The following is an 18,105-nucleotide window of genomic DNA, read 5'->3' as shown; positions in this document are numbered from 1 at the left end:
TTTAATAAGTACACAGACAAGTGATCCAAGTAAAACAAAAATAAAATAGTTTTCTCACAAGCTTTCTAACCATATATATATATATATATACTTTTCATCAAGCAAGGGAATGGTTTATTGTGCTGTAAAATACAGTGTTATTGGTATGCATGTTAAATTCACATCCCTTCCCCCATCAGTGTAACATTTGAGCTGGTCCTGCCCTACTTAATAGCTGTCATAATAATATAACCCTTATGTACTTTAAATAAAATTAATAATGATGGGGGTACCTCTTATTTAACCAGATTAAGTATGTGATTTTATCCAAGATAATATACTACATGGCTGGACATATAAAAACCTTAGACCATTTGGCAATCTAAAAATGTATATAAATATATACATATCCACTTTGCATGCAAAAAAATCCATTGTGCAAATCATATTCTGTTTCCATAACTATTGTCAACAAAGATCAGTTTCACCCTTCTAGACTTCTTCAGGCCTGTGTACAAGAACCATAAAAATTATCTACAGAAATATTATTGTATAATTAGCTAGTATAGTTATTACACATCATTTTGAATAAAGTGGAAAAAAGAACAAGAAAAAGAAAAAAAAAAGTATGATGATAAAACAAAATATATACTTTAATTAAAAATGATTTAACATGGTACTTAAAACTATCTGCAAGAATAAAATAAAATAAAATTAGTCGTAAACAATGTGGCAATTTTCTAAGTGCCAGTACACGTTTAAGTGAGCAGCAATAGTTTAGTCCAGGCTTCCTAAAATAGTTCAGCTTTAATTGCCATATGAGTTCACATTTCTCCCACATATTCAGGATGTCTCCTTCAAGATCACACATGTCTATGTGATCCAGACTCTGGAACTTAAAACCTGTGTGTCTCTTAGGAAGAGCAAGGTGTTTGGCTAGTGCATTATTTTTACATCCAGAGCAGATTTCTGCCAGATGTCATGAAAGCCTACCCTCAAGTTTATTTACATTCCTGCCCACATAAAATGCATCACATTCATTGCACTGTGCCCTGTAAATTACTTTGAAACTCTAATTGTCTTTGACTTATCAGGATCAGAGAGAACAATAAGAGAATACATCAGGGAGGTTCTGTCATATCAGGGTCAGGTAAAAGATTTGGAGAGTATGCACATGTGAATGACTGAGGGATAAGCCTGTGCCAATGCAAAGCATGGACCACCAGAGGTGCTTACGGCAAGAAATTGCTGATTAACATTAGTGTTAACACCACGCAATTCAGATACATGCAAATGAGCTGCAATGAGAGAGAGTTCATTATTGGCTAAAGTGTCTATGAGTAGCATTTTCCAAGGTCATGGAAACATCCCCTTTTGGTAGCAGCTCTTAACACGCATGCTGGGATTATTTATGAATCACAGGGATTACATAATGCAGAAATACTCCAGATAATGATCATAATCAGCTCAGAAAAGCTGATATTGAATAGAAGAGCATGGTTTGCTGCCTACAATTTTAACATAAACCCATTTCAATCAGCATGCACACATTTGACTCCTTTTTATGAATGCATTATTGTATAGCAGATGAATCTAACTAGCAAGTCACGAGTGCAACAAATAATTTACATGTGATTTCATCTTCATGGAAAGCACTTTACAAACCTCCCTAGACAAGAAATAGAAGAAACATGTTTTTGCAGTATTTACTTTAATAACAGGTTTCAGAAAAATCCTGGATACAAGAGGCTGTATGCTACACGCGAGCAGTAGCGATTGGAATGCATTTTTGACCATGTTAATTAATGTTATTGGTAAAGTATGTATTTTGTAATGGTGTCAAGATATTTATATCATCTTTACAATGGTCAGAAATCAGCAGATACAGATATATGTGTTTTATTCTTTTAGTAAATGAGCAGGAGAATGTGAAATCTAACTGAGTGTAGACAATACAGGAAAATTAAGAAGGCTATTTTTGCAAATAGCTTCTAGGCATAAAAAAGTACTGTAAAACAATTTATTAAAAACAGAAAAAGTGAACACATTTTTTATTTGGAAAATGTGCATGAGTCTGATAATACATTGCACTGTGATGTGAATATTTTACATATAATTTTTTTGTACTGTGATGTGAATATTTTACATATAATTTTTTTGTAACCACACAGTTTCCCCAGTTGCTCTGAGTTTTTTTTTTTCTTTCGTTTCCTGTCTGTGAAATGATACCTGTGGTACTACTTTTACTTTATAGCACAAACAATTTCCATTTCAGTGAAAGCAGTATCTTGCTGATAAACTTTGAAAGGGAATAAAACGTGTTTATGATAGGTTTTGTATTTTACTGCAAAGTAATGCAGGCATCTGAGAAATCAAGTATATCAGAAATATTACTGAACTCTGTAATGTAAACTAAATTATTTTCAGACAGTATTAAACATCAGACATAAAGATCATTTCACCTTTAGGAAAAAGTACCAGAGAAAGTGCAATCAGATTTCTGCATGAGACAGGAAATGTCATGTCACCTTTACCTTAGTAGCTAACAATGTGAAAAGCTCTTCAGATAAAAACAGATTAACCATACAAGAGATATAAGCTTATTCATCCAAAACATTACAAGTTGGTAAAGGTCTAGTACAAATAAAAGTTCACCAGAGTAGTACAGTTGCAAAACTCAAAGCACAGATAAAAAAGAACTGTAAACAGCCTATATAACCAGGGGCAAATAAAGGAACAAATGTGAAATGCTTCAAATAAAAGCAAAGTTAAGGACAAAACAGCCACAAAGGCTCATCACAAGTTACTTGATCTCTCAGAAAAAAAAAAATACAGAACATTCCTACCACATCACTAATATTTTCTCTAAGATATAGGAATAGACAGAACAGCTGCAACTTGAAATTCAGGACAGGACATTAAGCCTGTTCTAAAAGTGGGAACAGCCAGAAGGAGAGGCAAATGGTGTCATTATAAAAGATTTTAGAGTCAGAAAAAAGAATGATATACTTCAAATTTTATTTATTGGACCCTTCATAAGCATCAGCAATTTGTATATAATAAAATAAATACAGGGTACCTATAGCTCATGAAATCACTGTATAGTTTGCTAAAGTTTATAATTTACTATGCTCAAAAATAAATTGAAGATAAATTAGTGAAATGTACAGACTACCATAAACTCAATCACAGAGGAAAGTATTACATTTTATTTACAAATATACATTTATATATGATCGACTAAACAGCTGATCAACAGGTCTATGGGATGGCATAATTCCCGGGGTTGGGAAATTTGCACTTACTCCATGTTTGTGCAATCTCGGAGTTACTACCCTTCAAGTGATAACTTATTATCTAAGAGAAAGCATTCATAGAAAAATAAAGTGCCCAAGTGTGCCTTATTTATTTAATTTAGGTCCCTAGTGTGGGTGTTTGTAGATCCACTAGTTTTGTAAAGAAATAGGATGTCAAATAGGATCTGGCCTTTATTTTCTTTTCTTTTGAGTATGTTGACGAGAGTACAGCACTGATCCCACTGGACCTATTTCATGACTTCAGTAATGAAACGTAGGCTGCCTTGGAGCAGCCGTTAGGCTACTGATTATGGGGACACTTGTGCTACTCTCTATGTATAGTTGAAGGATAAAAGGCCTTTTTTTGTTAAATATTTTGCAGTCCCTTTCCAGTTGTGTAATATATTTGGATTTGTACATGCTACAAAATATTTGATGATGGGTCTGACAAGTTAGAGTCTAATAACTTCCATGATTCTTGTGGATTTTTCCATGGAAATTAATTGGGCCAGAAAGAATGATTTCCTTGATATGGTAGAAATATGATGATCAAATGAAAGAGGCAGAGAGACTTGTCCACATAAGTACACTGGTCTCTTATAATCGTGCCTGTCTGAGGAGTACTTTTCAGGAAGTATGAGGTAAATCCAAGTTTTTGTGATGAATGCTATTATGCTGCACTTTTTTTGCTTTTAGCTTTAGACCGTGATACATCAGAAACCTACATATTCTAGATCTTTTTGATGCAGTTAAATGTCAGTTGGTGATTGGATAATAGTGCTCTGCTTGTAGTCATCAGTATATTTGGCCAGCCACAGTTCTGAGATATTGGCTTGGGTGCTTGTAAAATAAGTAGCAGAGAGGACAGGATCCAGCACAGAACCCTGTGGTATACCAATTGTTACAATTTTACCTTAGGAGAAGGTACAAACAACTTTCTCAACTTGGGATCGGTTAGGTATCCAATTTACAGTCTAATGGATAATATAGGAGTTTCTCGTAACTTAGTTTTTCAATAATACCAGCATGAGCAGTGTATACTGAGTGACCACTATCCACAAATTCTATAACCTGGTCAAAGAAACTTACCAGTTTCTGGAGACAGGACCTACCTTTCCCAAAACTTAACTGCTAGGGGGTCTAGGGGGTCTAGATAAGTTAAGGTACCTATGGCAACATTTACTGAGTTCTGCTATGATATGATCCATAATTTTGTATATAAGGCTGGTAAGGCTGATGGTTCTATAATGACCTAGGTGCATAGAGTGGCCTCCCTTGCAAAGGTGAGTTACAGTGGCTCTTCTCCAGGTAGTAGGCTCAATCCCAGTGGATAAGCTAAGTCTGAAGACTTTAAGCAGAGGCTTAAACAGTGCATAGTTGGCAGTGATGTGCTTGGAGATTGGTATATTATTTAATTCCATGGATGCATTATTTTTTTAGCCTTAGACAGGAATTCAGAGACATATTCCAAAGAAAGTTCAGAAGGAACTAAATTTTCAGGGATAGTGATGACATCCCTGTGGGTAGGAGGGGGTAAGTTTGTCTGCTAAGTTATTGATTACGTCCTAATGGTGTGAGTATAGGATATTAATATGGATGAAGTCAGTGCATTGTTGGACAGTGTTTCTTGTTTCAGGATAGAACTAAAGAAAGATAAATAGCTGTGTTTGGTATCTATAATGACCTGAAGCTGATGTTCCGCTTTACATGTTCTAAAACGGCTCTTAAGTTCCCTGCTGATATGTTTCAGTGCAGTCTTAAGATAGTTTATAAATATGGAAATTCCACCAGAATGATTTATTCTTGAATTGATCAGTATATGTCGAGAGGGCAGTTACTGGCTTTTCTATGCATTTGTTTAGGCATTGGTAAAAGTCAGAGGTGAATGCAGAACTGACTCATTTGGATCCATTTGGGGAAGGGATGTTGGAAATTTTGCCTTGTTGTCCTACAAGCTGAAGTAGGATTGCCATGGAGAAATCCACAAAAATGGCCTCATTTGGTGACGGGGTGGTACCAGTAGTCCTTAGATGACTAATGTGTGTTCAGAGTTAGCCAGGGATGATACGTCAGTAGCAAGTCCACCAAAACATTATTCTAAAACCGAACTCCAAGCAGTTATATAGTCTGTCCCCAGAGTGATTCCTATTTATATCATGAACCAGCACTTTCCCACAACTTCTGTAGCCAGCCTGATTGAGTTGGGTATCTGGAGACAGTGTAGGAATTGTCCAATTCTGTCTGATGATCATCTGTTACTAATAGCATAACACAGTGTGCGACAGATGTACATATATATATATATATATATATATATATATATATATATATATATATATATATATATATATATATATATATATATATATATATATATATATATATATATATATCTATCCTTGGAGGTAAAAATCTCACATACAATAAATTTAGACATCAAAATCATTAATAGTACACCATACCTCATGAAGGCCATCACAGTGCTTATAATCCATCCTATGCTGATATTCTAAAGATTAACTTGCCTAAACTTCAAAGACCTCCAAAACACAACAAAGGTGCAAAGCACACTCAGCATATTAAGCCTACATCCTCACATAGCACAAGGAGTCTGAAAGTCACAAATATTGAGCCCGTAAGGCAAGTATCACCTCAACTAAATCTTCTTGTCATAGCTGACTCTATTTTAAGACAGGCAGATGGGCCTCTTACCAGGAAGGAATGACTGACAATTGCTTGTCAGGTTCCAGGATACATCAGATTATGCATATACTCAAGTCCTTGAAAAACAAGTGCCAGTATGTTTGTGTCATAGTTCTTCCCATTGTCAATGACTTGAGGTGTACCTCCCTGGACTATATGAAGAGAGACATGATGGAGCTCTCAGACTACGTGTCCAAGGCAAGTATGAACCTAGCACCGAGCAGCATTCTACTTTCTCCAAGAATGATACCACAATATGAGCAAACAAAAAATTGATTTCAATAATTGGCTTAGTTTTTAGTGTCATTTAAAGGGGGTCCAATACTTGACAGTCTGGGAGGATACGATCAACAAACACAGTACTTCACCAGGAATGGCCTGCATCTGTCTCCTCTAGGATTTTGATTATTGGCAAAGACTTGTCCATCCCCATAGTACCTTTTTTAGGTAGTGCCAGCCTGATAAACCTACCAACATAACAAAACAAGCAAAGGAAAATATGAACATGTTACTGAACCATAAACCTCACTCCCTACAAGCCCTTCTCACCATCGGAGACACTGACATATGTGAAGTGTCTGAGACATGGTTTAAAACAGCACAGAGCATGCCTGCTGCAAAGGGCTAAAAGACCTTCCACCCATTTAGACCAGCTACTATGTAGGAGGTGAAAAAAGGAGAAGGTGTCACAATCTTCCTCCAGAAGAGACTCACATTAAAGCTGATAAAGCAACGTTTATTTACATTTGATAAGCGGGTACTGTCTGACTGGGTCAGAATCCCATTTTCACTGGAGACCCGGGGAGAAAAGCTCCAAGACAGATTACATAATTATACATTTGTACATACGACATTACAATAGGAGTTCAAATCAGAAAGCATATAATAATGGTAGTACAATAAGTTTATACTAGTCATACAGACAAAACAAAAATATATTACCATATAATTAATACGATTAATAAAAAACTTGGCTCTCTTACAGAATCAAACCTTTCCTTACTCCACTTGCTAGAACTGCAACTGCCCATTCTCATCTACTATCAACTCTTCTCTATGCCTCACCTCTATTATCCAACTAAAACAAAACAGATCTTAATAAACTATCATCCTGCTATAACCACATTGCCAGATTTGCTACTGGCACAGCCTACCGGACACACCGTCACAACCTAAATCGCCTAGCCTACTGCAGTTCAAACAGCTAATAGTGGCATATAAAGTCCTTTACCAACCAGAAAATACAGCTGCACTAAAATATTATCAGCCTCCTAACACCAGCACCCGGCCACTGCGATCATCCACTAGACTCCTATTTCAAACATACAAATCCAACTACTCAGCTGGGGACTGTTTGCCAACTCTGTTGGAAAAACATGGAACAGACTCCCATCTGACTTGACCCTAGAACCCTCACTAACTCGATTCAAAAACAAACTCAAGAAATACTTCAAAATTCATTGGTTATGTCCTTGCACTAACCCCAACTAGTGACCTCTCTATTACTTAGGTACCTTACCTTAACTACTTTTAACTTTTTTCTACCACACCATTTCAGGAAGGGTCAGTTGTATAACTGCTGCTCAATGTGTCTTAAACCTGAATGTTATGTATATATAACTTTGAAAATAATGTTATGTTTTGTAAAGTGTTTTATAATAAGTACTATATGTGCTAAATGCTGGTATTGCTTATGGCTGTAATCTGCTTGAAACTAGCATTTACTAAATGTTCAATGTGTATTATTATCTTGGAGCTTTTCTTCCCGGGCCTCCACTGAAAATGGACATGTATCCAGTCGGACCATCCCGGTCAACAAATGTAAAATAAAATAAATAAAACATTTTTTTTCAGGATAAAAATATCACAAACTAAAGCTACGAAGGCTCAATTGCCAGGAAATATTGACAATGGGTGGTGGAAAGATGGAAGTTAGACATGATATAACATGATGCACTAGAGATTCTTCATGTCTAAATAACCATCAGAAAGGTCCCATACCATAAATTAGCTAGCTGTAGAACTCCCTCCATGACAAAAGAAAGCACAACACCTATCTACAGGAACTACAATCCCCCAGTATTAAATCCAATGTCATTTTGCTAAGCGATCTAAACTATCCAACTACAGACTAAGTAACCTACACTGCCACTAGTGCAGGGTGAGGTGTAGTAGGTGCTGCACTGTCCTATATTTTTTCACAAAAATTGCAGTCATTATTAAATGGTTTCAAAGCCTGCAATAAAGATTTAGTCAAGTTAATAAACTCTCCTTTATCAACAGAAACAGACTCTAAGGCCGATAAATATTGAGCATTTTGTTTACTTTTTTCGAAGGGCATCGCTAAAAGGGGATTGACTCATGGATAGTTCTTCACCAGCAGGTCTCTTATCCCAGCAATGCAGGGATACAGTCCCCACTCTCTCCTGTAAGATCAATAAAAGTGGGTCCCCATACCTGCTAAGAGCACCTGACAGAGTGCAGAGAATGTGGATGACCCCAGGACTGTGGTGCTTGAAGTGACTACACCAGAGGGATCTGGAAAAAAAAGTGAATGTCCTGAGGAACTAGTAATGGCCACAGCAGAGTCATCCACTAGTGGCTGAGGCACAGACAGAGCCTACTGTGTTGACAAGGGCTCTTTGCGTGTTTTTCTATTCTTGGGTCTAGGGGAAGGTGTTCCATGGCACTGTCAAAACAGAAGGCTTGTTCCCAGTTAAAGCAGCTGGAATGAGTTGGTAACAGATAAGCTGGCAAAACTAGGATTTACAAACAAGGTATATTTTGACAGTCCCAGAAAACATTTGCCTCTAACAAAATACAGTAAATCTAACAGAATAAGCAAAAATGTTCTACAAAAAATGTTTACAGTAAGCACAACAGTAAAAGTAAAGAATAGAAGGTAAGCAGTCTGTCAGACCAGCTGGTCTCAAGCCACTCATAAAAAGTAATACTTTTCTCAGAAAATACAATGTTTCTCACAGAAATCAGCACAGAAGAATATAAAGAAAATAAAGTACTGTTGAATGTTTTGTCCAAAAGGAACTTATCTGCCCAGCAAAGGAAGGACATTAGCTGTTTGCCAATCCTATGAAGTCCATAAAAGGAATGCTGTCTAAGGGCTAAATAAATTACTGAATCTTTTGACATCCAGGCTACAGGTTTTCTCCTTGTGCCGCTCATGCAATTATTAACTTAAGACGCATGTGTGGAAAGAAAGCATGGTTTGGCCTGTTTTATCCTGGGCAGGATATAACCCCTATATGTAGGATTACTGTAATTAGCAGTATTTTTGGCTTCTGATAGCACTTTTCAGACTTGGACTTGTGTGACAGCTGGAGGGGAGACAGTTTCAGTTAAATCTTGAGGAGCTGATGTAGGGGAGAGACGGGTAAAGTTAGAGCTAAATTTATCAGCCAGTAGGTTAGCTATATCTTCATCCTCAGTATAGGTAGCATCATTCATAATCAGCTCAGTGCATTCTTGCATTTTGATTTTGAGGTTGCAAACATAAAAAATGCCTTGTAATTGACTTTGGCTTGGGTAGCTGTTTTGTCTTCAGACTTGGCTTTGGTGGATTTTATTAAGCTCCTGAGTTGTTTATTTTAATGACAAGAGCTCTAACATTATGGGAATTATTTGTCTTACTTCTGTTAAAATTCTTTTCCTTTTATTATAAAGCTTGTTGATATTATGGTTCCATCATGTCAACTGATTTTTGGGGTTTGCACTGCACCTGCTCCTATGGGGTATAGCTGCATCTATGCAGCTGTCTATGTGCTGATATAGTGTGATGGTGTGCATTCTTGTATATTCAGTAAAGTTAACTGGGTTTGATGGGGATTTGAAACTTGCCGATATATCACTTAGGAGTAGGTAGTTTACTGTAAAGAAATTTCTAAAGGTACCTTGGGTGTAAGGAATATCTGGTTTCAATCTTATTTCAAAGGAGACTATTTTATGGTCAGACTTAACAAGTCATGAAAATATGGTAGGGATGGTGCAAGATACTCAGTAAGGGCAAGATCCAAGATGATTTTCCCCGAACTGCGTACTTAGGCATTATACTATGCTATCGCAAATGTTAATGAAATCCAATCAAAGCATTTAATAAATTTCATTCACTTTCATTTGTACTATGTAATACATTCTTATAAACTTGCAAATGTTAATTTTTATTATTGCTGATTGCCGGCTATGTTAAAGATTGTGTTCATGAGACGTGACTAAATTAAACTAGTTATTATTATTTATAAAGACATTCTCTTAAGGTACTCAATATTCCTTTGAGAAGCTCATTGTGTTAGAGGTCGGTTAGGTTTGTGACCAGTAATAAGTAGTGATGATCTGAAAACAGATTTATTGCATTTACTGGATTTGGGAAGCTGTACAGGTTGTCACCAGCCCGTTGGTTGACATTCAGAATGCCAAATCTTGATGATCACGGGTATCCTGTTTTGTTGGTTTTGTTGGAGAACAGCCAGAAGTTAAGTGCTGCGGTTTCCACACTTTCTCCCTCTTCTCTGAGTTTGACCAATCTCAAATTGGGTACAGACATAGTTTATGGGTGTAGGGTCTTGCCTTATGTCAATCTCAGATTGGGTACAGACATAGTTTATGGGTGTAGGGTCTTGCCCTATGTCAATCTCAGATTGGGTACAGACATAGTTTATGGGTGTAGGGTCTTGCCCTATGTCAATCTCAGATTGGGTACAGGCATAGTTTATGGGTGCAGGGTCTTTCCCTATGTCAATCTCAGATTGGGTACAGACATAGTTTATGGGTGTAGGGTCTTGCCCTATATCAATCTCAGATTGGGTACAGACATAGTTTATGGGTGTAGGGTCTTGCCCTATGTCAATCTCAGATTGGGTACAGACATAGTTTATGGGTGTTGGGTCTTGCCCTATGTCAATCTCAGATTGGGTACAGACATAGTTTATGGGTGTAGGGTCTTGCCCTATATCAATCTCAGATTGGGTACAGACATAGTTTATGGGTGTAGGGTCTTGCCCTATGTCAATCTCAAATTGGGTACAGACATAGTTTATGGGTGTAGGGTCTTGCCCTATATCAATCTCAGATTGGGTACAGACATAGTTTATGGGTGTAGGGTCTTGCCCTATGTCAATCTCAGATTGGGTACAGACATAGTTTATGGGTGGTAAGGTCTTGCCCTATGTCAGTCTCAGATTGGGTACAGACATAGTTTGTGGGTGTAGGGTCTTGCCCTATGTCAATCTCAGATTGGGTATAGACATAGTTTATGGGTGTAGGGTCTTGCCCTATGTCAGTCTCAGATTGGGTACAGACATAGTTTATGGGTGTAGGGTCTTGCCCTATATCAATCTCAGATTGAGTACAGACATAGCTTATGGGTGTAGGGTCTTGCTTTATGTCAATCTCAGATTGGGTATAGACATAGTTTATGGGTGTAGGGTCTTGCCCTATATCAATCTCAGATTGGGTACAGACATAGTTTTGGGTGTTGGGTCTTGCCCTATATCAATCTCAGATTGGGTACAGACATAGTTTATGGGTGTAGGGTCTTGCCCTATGTCAATCTCAGATTGGGTGTAGGATCTTGCCCTATGTCAATCTTAGATTGGGTATAGACATAGTTTATGGGTGTAGGGTCTTGCCTTATGTCAATCTCAGATTGGGTACAGACATAGTTTATGGGTGTAGGGTCTTGCCCTATGTCAATCTCAGATTGGGTATAGACAGTTTATGGGTGTAGGGTCTTGCCCTATGTCAATCTCAGATTGGGTATAGACATAGTTTATGGGTGTAGGGTCTTGCCCTATATCAATCTCAGATTGGGTATAGACAGTTTATGGGTGCAGGGTCTTGCCCTATGACATGAAAAAAGTAGTTTTGTGATTTTTTTTTTTTTTTATCCCTGTCGGCTTCTCAACGTTTTAGGTTTTTTTCGGGTTGAATAATCATGTGGCCATTAAATGAGACATTATTATTCATAGTGGAGTCCAGAATTTTGGACTAAAAGAAAACAGTTCATTACCTAACATTTTTTTTTCCTTTTTCCCCATAACTTAGCATATTACAGGAAAAAAGTGATTTATTTCCAACTTTCCTTTTAATGTTGTAGTAAACTGATTCATTAAGACTTTAATATAACACAAAATAATAAATATTACTCTATGAGAACACTTAACTATAATCATGATAAGAACATGGACATACACTGTAATCATAATGAAAACATAGACACTTAGAAGAATTTGAGACCAGATCTGGAGTGGCAGAGTGGAGAATTGAGTATTAGCACCTCACAGGAAGAGGTTCTGTGGTTTAGTTCTTGGCTGGGGTAATTTCTTTGCAGAATCTGCATGTTCCCCCTGTATTCAGATTACTTTTGTCCCATTGCTGTGGGCACATTCCAAAGACATAAATTAGATATATTGTTGACTTCTATATTGTGTGTAGGTGTGCGACTGTGTGTGTGTGTGTGTGTGTGTTTGTGTGTGTGTGTGTGTCTGTTATGTGGAGTAAAAAGCTTGGTTCTCTACTTCCTATTAATCCTTTTCTAGTAAACTCTGAGTGACTGACTGTTCTTGAGGTTGTTATAAGAACTGACTGCAACTCATAAGTATGACTAGTTCTAACCTGTGAAAAATCATGCCTGAGTGAAGAGAACCCCCACCATGACAACCATAGCCTGTTAACACTTGATTATGCCATCCTGGGACAGATATGCAAATGCAAGTTTAATGAGGAATGAGATTCATGAGGTGTTTGATTAGAGGACTTAGCATCTATTGATGGTCTCTGTAAGTTTTAATAAAATTATATGGCCCACATTCAAGGATATGAGTGCAATTCATCAGGTTGCCTCAAGCATGTGAACAAATCAAAAACAAAAGTTTTCATCCAGTATTTCTCAAACTGCTCTACTTAAAACTCAAAAATTTTAAAAAAAAGAAGTTGTTATTCCTGGGACTTGTAATGAGCAGAGGATCCTCCAGAGGTCGCAGTCACTGCTGAAATGTAAGCAGCTGTAATGAGGGGAATGCCATCTTCTATTAGACAGCCATTCATTTTAACTTTGGATAAAACATATTTGATTTCAGAATAAAATGCAGTTCTTTAAGTTTTTTTATGGAGATAAAACAGCAAGTAATTTTGTTGAGTACTAGCAACAGTCTCTGCCTTCTATTGTATTACCATTGTCAGATGTTTGCCTATTCCCAAGTTTAGGCATTAAATTATGAAAATAAAGACATGGGGGGTTAGAGGACTAAAGAAGTGAACCAGTGGGCCTGGAGTGATCACCTACTCAGGACTAGATGGGAATATGTACTATTTTTGTACAATGATTTAATTTATATGTGGTGGTTTAACAAAACAAATGGCAATATCGGACTAATTGTTTTACAAGCTAGAAAATGGGAAAGTAAATTTTCAAATTTTATTGCCGGATTTTTATTGCAACGATTCCCATCATGTATAATAAATACTTATGATATTCAGGATGTTTTAGCTTCTAGCTAAATAGTGGCTAGTCAATAAGCATGCTGGAAACTAAATGTTGCATCTAGTTAAAAAAAAAAAAAACTAAAAAAAATGAAAACAAGAAGAATGAATATGTATAAACCATGTAAATAAAATATATTCCATGTGCACATCACTTAAAAAAAAATGCACCTTTGGACAGAATGTTGTAAATGAAAAATGCTCACTGTGTTTGAACACTAAATTTTATCCAAAATCTCTTGGTTTGCAAGACTAAAGTTTTGCTTATCCTTTGTTCTTTGGATAATATCAGCATATGTATGTCTTTTTTTCTTTTTTAATTGAGTGACTGTTTAAGACCCCAGAGTAATAAAATTGTGTTTTTCTTTTTTTTTTTTTTTTGACTTGTTTCCTGAAGGAGGCACTCAAGGTTTGGATATATATTTTTTGTATATTCATAATATTTCGGTATGAGGTATCCTGTTGTCTTTTTTGTTGCTTTTCCTGCAAATTGTAGTATATTCTGTGCCCTGGGTTCGTGCTAAAAGTCTTTTCTTTTGCTTTTTTAAAAGGTGTGTGGGTTTTTAAGTAATCATAGTTTCTACTTTTCTAATACGGTGATGTGTCATTTCTAGCTACTAACAGTATAATACACTTCTCCTAAAATATAATCCTTTAGCCTACTTTCTATAATAATTTATGTCTTGTAGTCTTGATTATACCTAACATGATGCTGATTCTGTTATCCTTTGATGGGTTTTACATTTATTGAGATGTGTTCTTAGAAACATAGCTGTGCACTAATGAGCAACATAGCTCACCAGTCCTGCTCATTTATCAATGTAGCTGCAAATGTTGAAATCTTCTAAGAATATCAGAAATCATGCTGTTTTCCTGACCAGAGCAAAACACAAATTAAAATATATAGCTGTACACTCTGCATATATAATCTAATCATAATATGGCAGTCAAGAGCTGTACAAGTTATATACTTATCATATCAGCTTAACTGTTTTCTTTTAAATAATGCTGGCATAAAAAATATCCACTGACATACTTGTAACAGTTTTATCCATCTTTTTCAAAAAAAGCACTTATGCCAAAAGATACAAATGACTACAATCAATTTTTGTTTTAAAAAAGAGTCATAATGTATGCATAATATAATATTTTATATAAAAGCAATACATTATTTTATTGTGAAGCAGAATATACACTAATATAACATTAGATTTTAAACTATACAAGGACAACATCTCTATGGTTTCATAAGAAATTCAGTGGTAGTTTACTTTTATGAACATAAAGTAAGGAAGAATATTTTACATGCTCTCCTGTAGTTTAGAAAAGTTGCACTTAGTTTGAGAAAAATGCATATTCTGTTTATACCCTTTTTATTAACATACAGCATTGTTTTCCAGGTACTGAAGATCAGTTGCATATTTTTCACTGACATTTATTTTTCCTCAGAACTCATAGGTTCATAGGGTCATAGGTAAGCCTAGACAATTTCCCCCTTAAAAAGTGGAACTCAAACCTTGTACAATGTGTCTGTGTGGTAAACCCTTTAACCATTACATGAGCCCTCGACCTCCTTAGTAAATCATAGGCTGTCAGTCTGCAGACTGTGTCAAGACTAGTCAATAACCACAGGTCAGAATCAAACTCTGTACCGTGTGTGTCTATGAGGTAACGACCTTAACCAATATGTCATCCCCACCAACTCAAGTCAATTTTCAATGCATGCTGAACATTCATCAACAAAAGGAGCACTTTTTATTCCGCAGTAGTTATAACCATAAGTTCACTTTCAACAATGCTTTGTTTACTTTTTCTTTAAGCAGCGTGGCCAGTTTATTAACCGGTCTACTCTAGCTGTCTAAAGCGATTTTCAGTACTAAATCTTATACTCTGATGAAAATGATTTTCAGAAAAAGCTTCATGTTTGTTCATTTGTAACCAAATTCTATGATTTATTTCAAAATGTTGTTGAACTTTTTAGGCTCATCCAAGACCTGATTATGAGGCCAAAGTTTTACAAAAAACACTTAAAAATGAAAAGAAGAATAAACCGAATCAGGTAAGTGTAGCTACTAAAATACATCTCAGCTGCAATGCATGTCATCTATTCTCGCTTGTGCTAAAACACATGGCTAGACAATCAGACGTTGTCTTAGGAAACCAGGCAGTTGGCAGTGCTTTTACCCTGTGTCTATATTTTATTTATTTATTTGCAGTTTGTTTACCAGGATGGTACATTGGGCCACAAGGAGCCCATTTTCAATGGAGTCCTGGGGAGAAAAGCTCCAAAATACAGAGTAAACATGCTAATATAAGACAGTAAAAATACAAAATACAAGAATAAAGAAGTACATATGAAGATAGTGCGTGCAATTAATGAACTAGCAAACACAGAGATTATAAATAACTTAAGTAATATTTACAAAAAATATACTGGTTCCTGCTAATGGCAAACAGAAATTAGAACAATAAGTAGATATTTACAAATAAATTTGTTCCAACTTAAAGATATAACAGTAGGGGTAAAGAATGTATGGATAGCATGTGGGTAATTTAATCGGGAAGTCAGCTAATTCAGAAGTGACCAGAGAGCAATTATTAAGGAGGTTTAAGTAGGATGATTGTAGGAGCATTCCCAATGGAGTGTCAGGTGTGAGCAAAGCAGGCTCTTAAAGGAAGAGAGGCTGCTAGTGGTATGGCTATTAGGTGGTGGTGAGTTCCAGAGGTGTGCTATGGAGAAGGACAGTAGATGTTTACCAGGGGGGTGGGCAGGTATGTACAATTCAATTAGATTCTGGGTGTTTGATCTTAGGAGTCTTTCTGGTAGATGCATTTTAAAGGTGGAGGCAAGGGAGGGACAAAGAAGGGCTGAAGATGAGTTTGTGAGCTTGGATGAGTTGAGTGTAGGTAAGATAATTAGGTAGTTCAAGCCATTTTAATTTTTGAAGGGCAATACAGTGATGAGTAGAAGATCTATAACCTGTGGCAAATTTGGAAATTTTGTTGTAACAGGAGGACAGTTTTGTTTTGAGGGACGATCGTAGGTTCATAAGGACTGGGGCACCATATAGGAGGGATGGGATGAGATATGTGGTAGAGAGAACCAACTTGGTAGAGAGAGAGAGAGCAACTGTGGCGATAGAGCATACCAAGTTTCTGGTCTGCCTTTTTGATATTTATTTGTCGGTGGATATTGAACTTAAGCTGATCATCAATGAGGTCACCTAGTAGTTTTGCACTGGATACTATTTCAAGAGGAATATTATTGTGACTAGCGATGGATAACGAGTTTTTGTCAATGGTAGTGGTTTTCGAAGGAGTAAATAACATAAGTTTAGTTTTTGTTGCATTGACTGCTAGGTGGTTATCTAGCAACCATTGTTCGGTGGAAGAGAAGGCATCTTGGGTTCATTTTATTAGAGTGGAGATGGAGGTGGCAGAGCAGATGATTGTTGAATAGTCAGCGTATTGGATGAGTTTTGCAGTTGGGATGGCCTGATAGAAGTAATTTATGAATAGGGACACACACACACACACACACACACACACACACACACACACACACACACACACACACACACACACACACACACACACACACACACACCTATCTAGCTAGTTAGGAAGGTGTGTGTGTGTGTGGGGGGGGGGGATTAGGCATTCATTTTGGCACTTCATCTTGTACAGATTATAATGACAACCTTAGCTGTATCTTTTTTGCTGAACAACAGATTTATAGATCTAGTGCTGCCACCCCTCCCCCAAACCACAATACCTTTGCAGTAACTTTAATTTCAAAACTCCTTACATGCTAGGAATATGAATTACCCAAAGCTGTAATGAAAACGCTGTCTTCATGAAGATGATCACTAGTAAAGGTGTTGATGTGTGTTTCTTTACAATTATAAGCATTTAGTTAAGTGACTTAAACAAGCAACATGTTCAACATTTTAAACTAGTAAGTCATTTAAACCTTTCATACATTTATTTAAAAGTTAGGCTGAACCATTAATAGCTGGGAAACTACCAACCATACAGAATAAAGCATTGTAGTCACTAGCTTATACTTGTGAATGGAGACATTTTCATCTTTTCTCACACCTATGTTCAATTTTCTTTAATATTATAAAGTTACGTGCTTACCTGTTTTAACATAGGTTTGCGTGATTAAACATCAACATGCAGCCTGAAAGATGAAAAAAGGCACCAAATGAATCACTTGAATAATGGCTTATCCTGCCTTTCTTTGCAACATCCTGTAACATTTTGTTAAACTGTTGCTATATGTTGATAGATTTACTTGAATATGTAAATAGTTGTGACATTTTTATTCAAAACAGTATAATAAAGTATTTAAGAGATCGCAGAGATTATGATAAAAACTGAAGAGTTTGTGGAAAATTTGTGGGTGCAATTTTCCACTTAACCTACTCTTAAATTAGTATTTGACCCTAGAATATAATTTCTTAAATGATGAAGACATCAGCCAAAGAAATGACATACTGAGCAACAGACACACCAAGCTAATACACAATGCTGAAAACTCTACCGGTGAGCACTCAAAGCTCAATAAACATATAAAATGAACGTTTATAGTCAAAATATAAAGCAAATAAGCATTTTCATCTAAAAA

At 36.4% G+C, this 18,105-nt stretch overlaps 1 protein-coding gene across 5 annotated transcripts in view; it reads left to right on the top strand.

The window, feature by feature from the left end:
* The window catches only part of ANO1 (anoctamin 1), a 1,045,885-nt gene that overhangs the window by 804,479 nt on the left and 223,301 nt on the right, over window positions 1-18,105 (top strand). For 4 of the 5 annotated variants that reach the window (XM_044082585.1, XM_044082584.1, XM_044082590.1 and 1 more), the window contains 2 exons: window positions 13,870-13,881; window positions 15,454-15,531. In XM_044082585.1, the coding sequence (XP_043938520.1) occupies window positions 13,870-13,881; window positions 15,454-15,531 (90 nt within the window). The remainder of the gene's footprint in view (window positions 1-13,869; window positions 13,882-15,453; window positions 15,532-18,105) is intronic. The other variant, XM_044082589.1, reaches the window with a different exon arrangement.

Source organism: Protopterus annectens, chromosome 9.part0 (genome assembly GCF_019279795.1).
Source record: "Protopterus annectens isolate FY-2018-M chromosome 9.part0, PAN1.0, whole genome shotgun sequence".
In the NCBI taxonomy this organism is placed as follows: domain Eukaryota; kingdom Metazoa; phylum Chordata; order Ceratodontiformes; family Protopteridae; genus Protopterus; species Protopterus annectens.
Note: the sequence above shows the minus strand (reverse complement) of the source record. Positions and strands in the feature narration are given on the sequence as shown.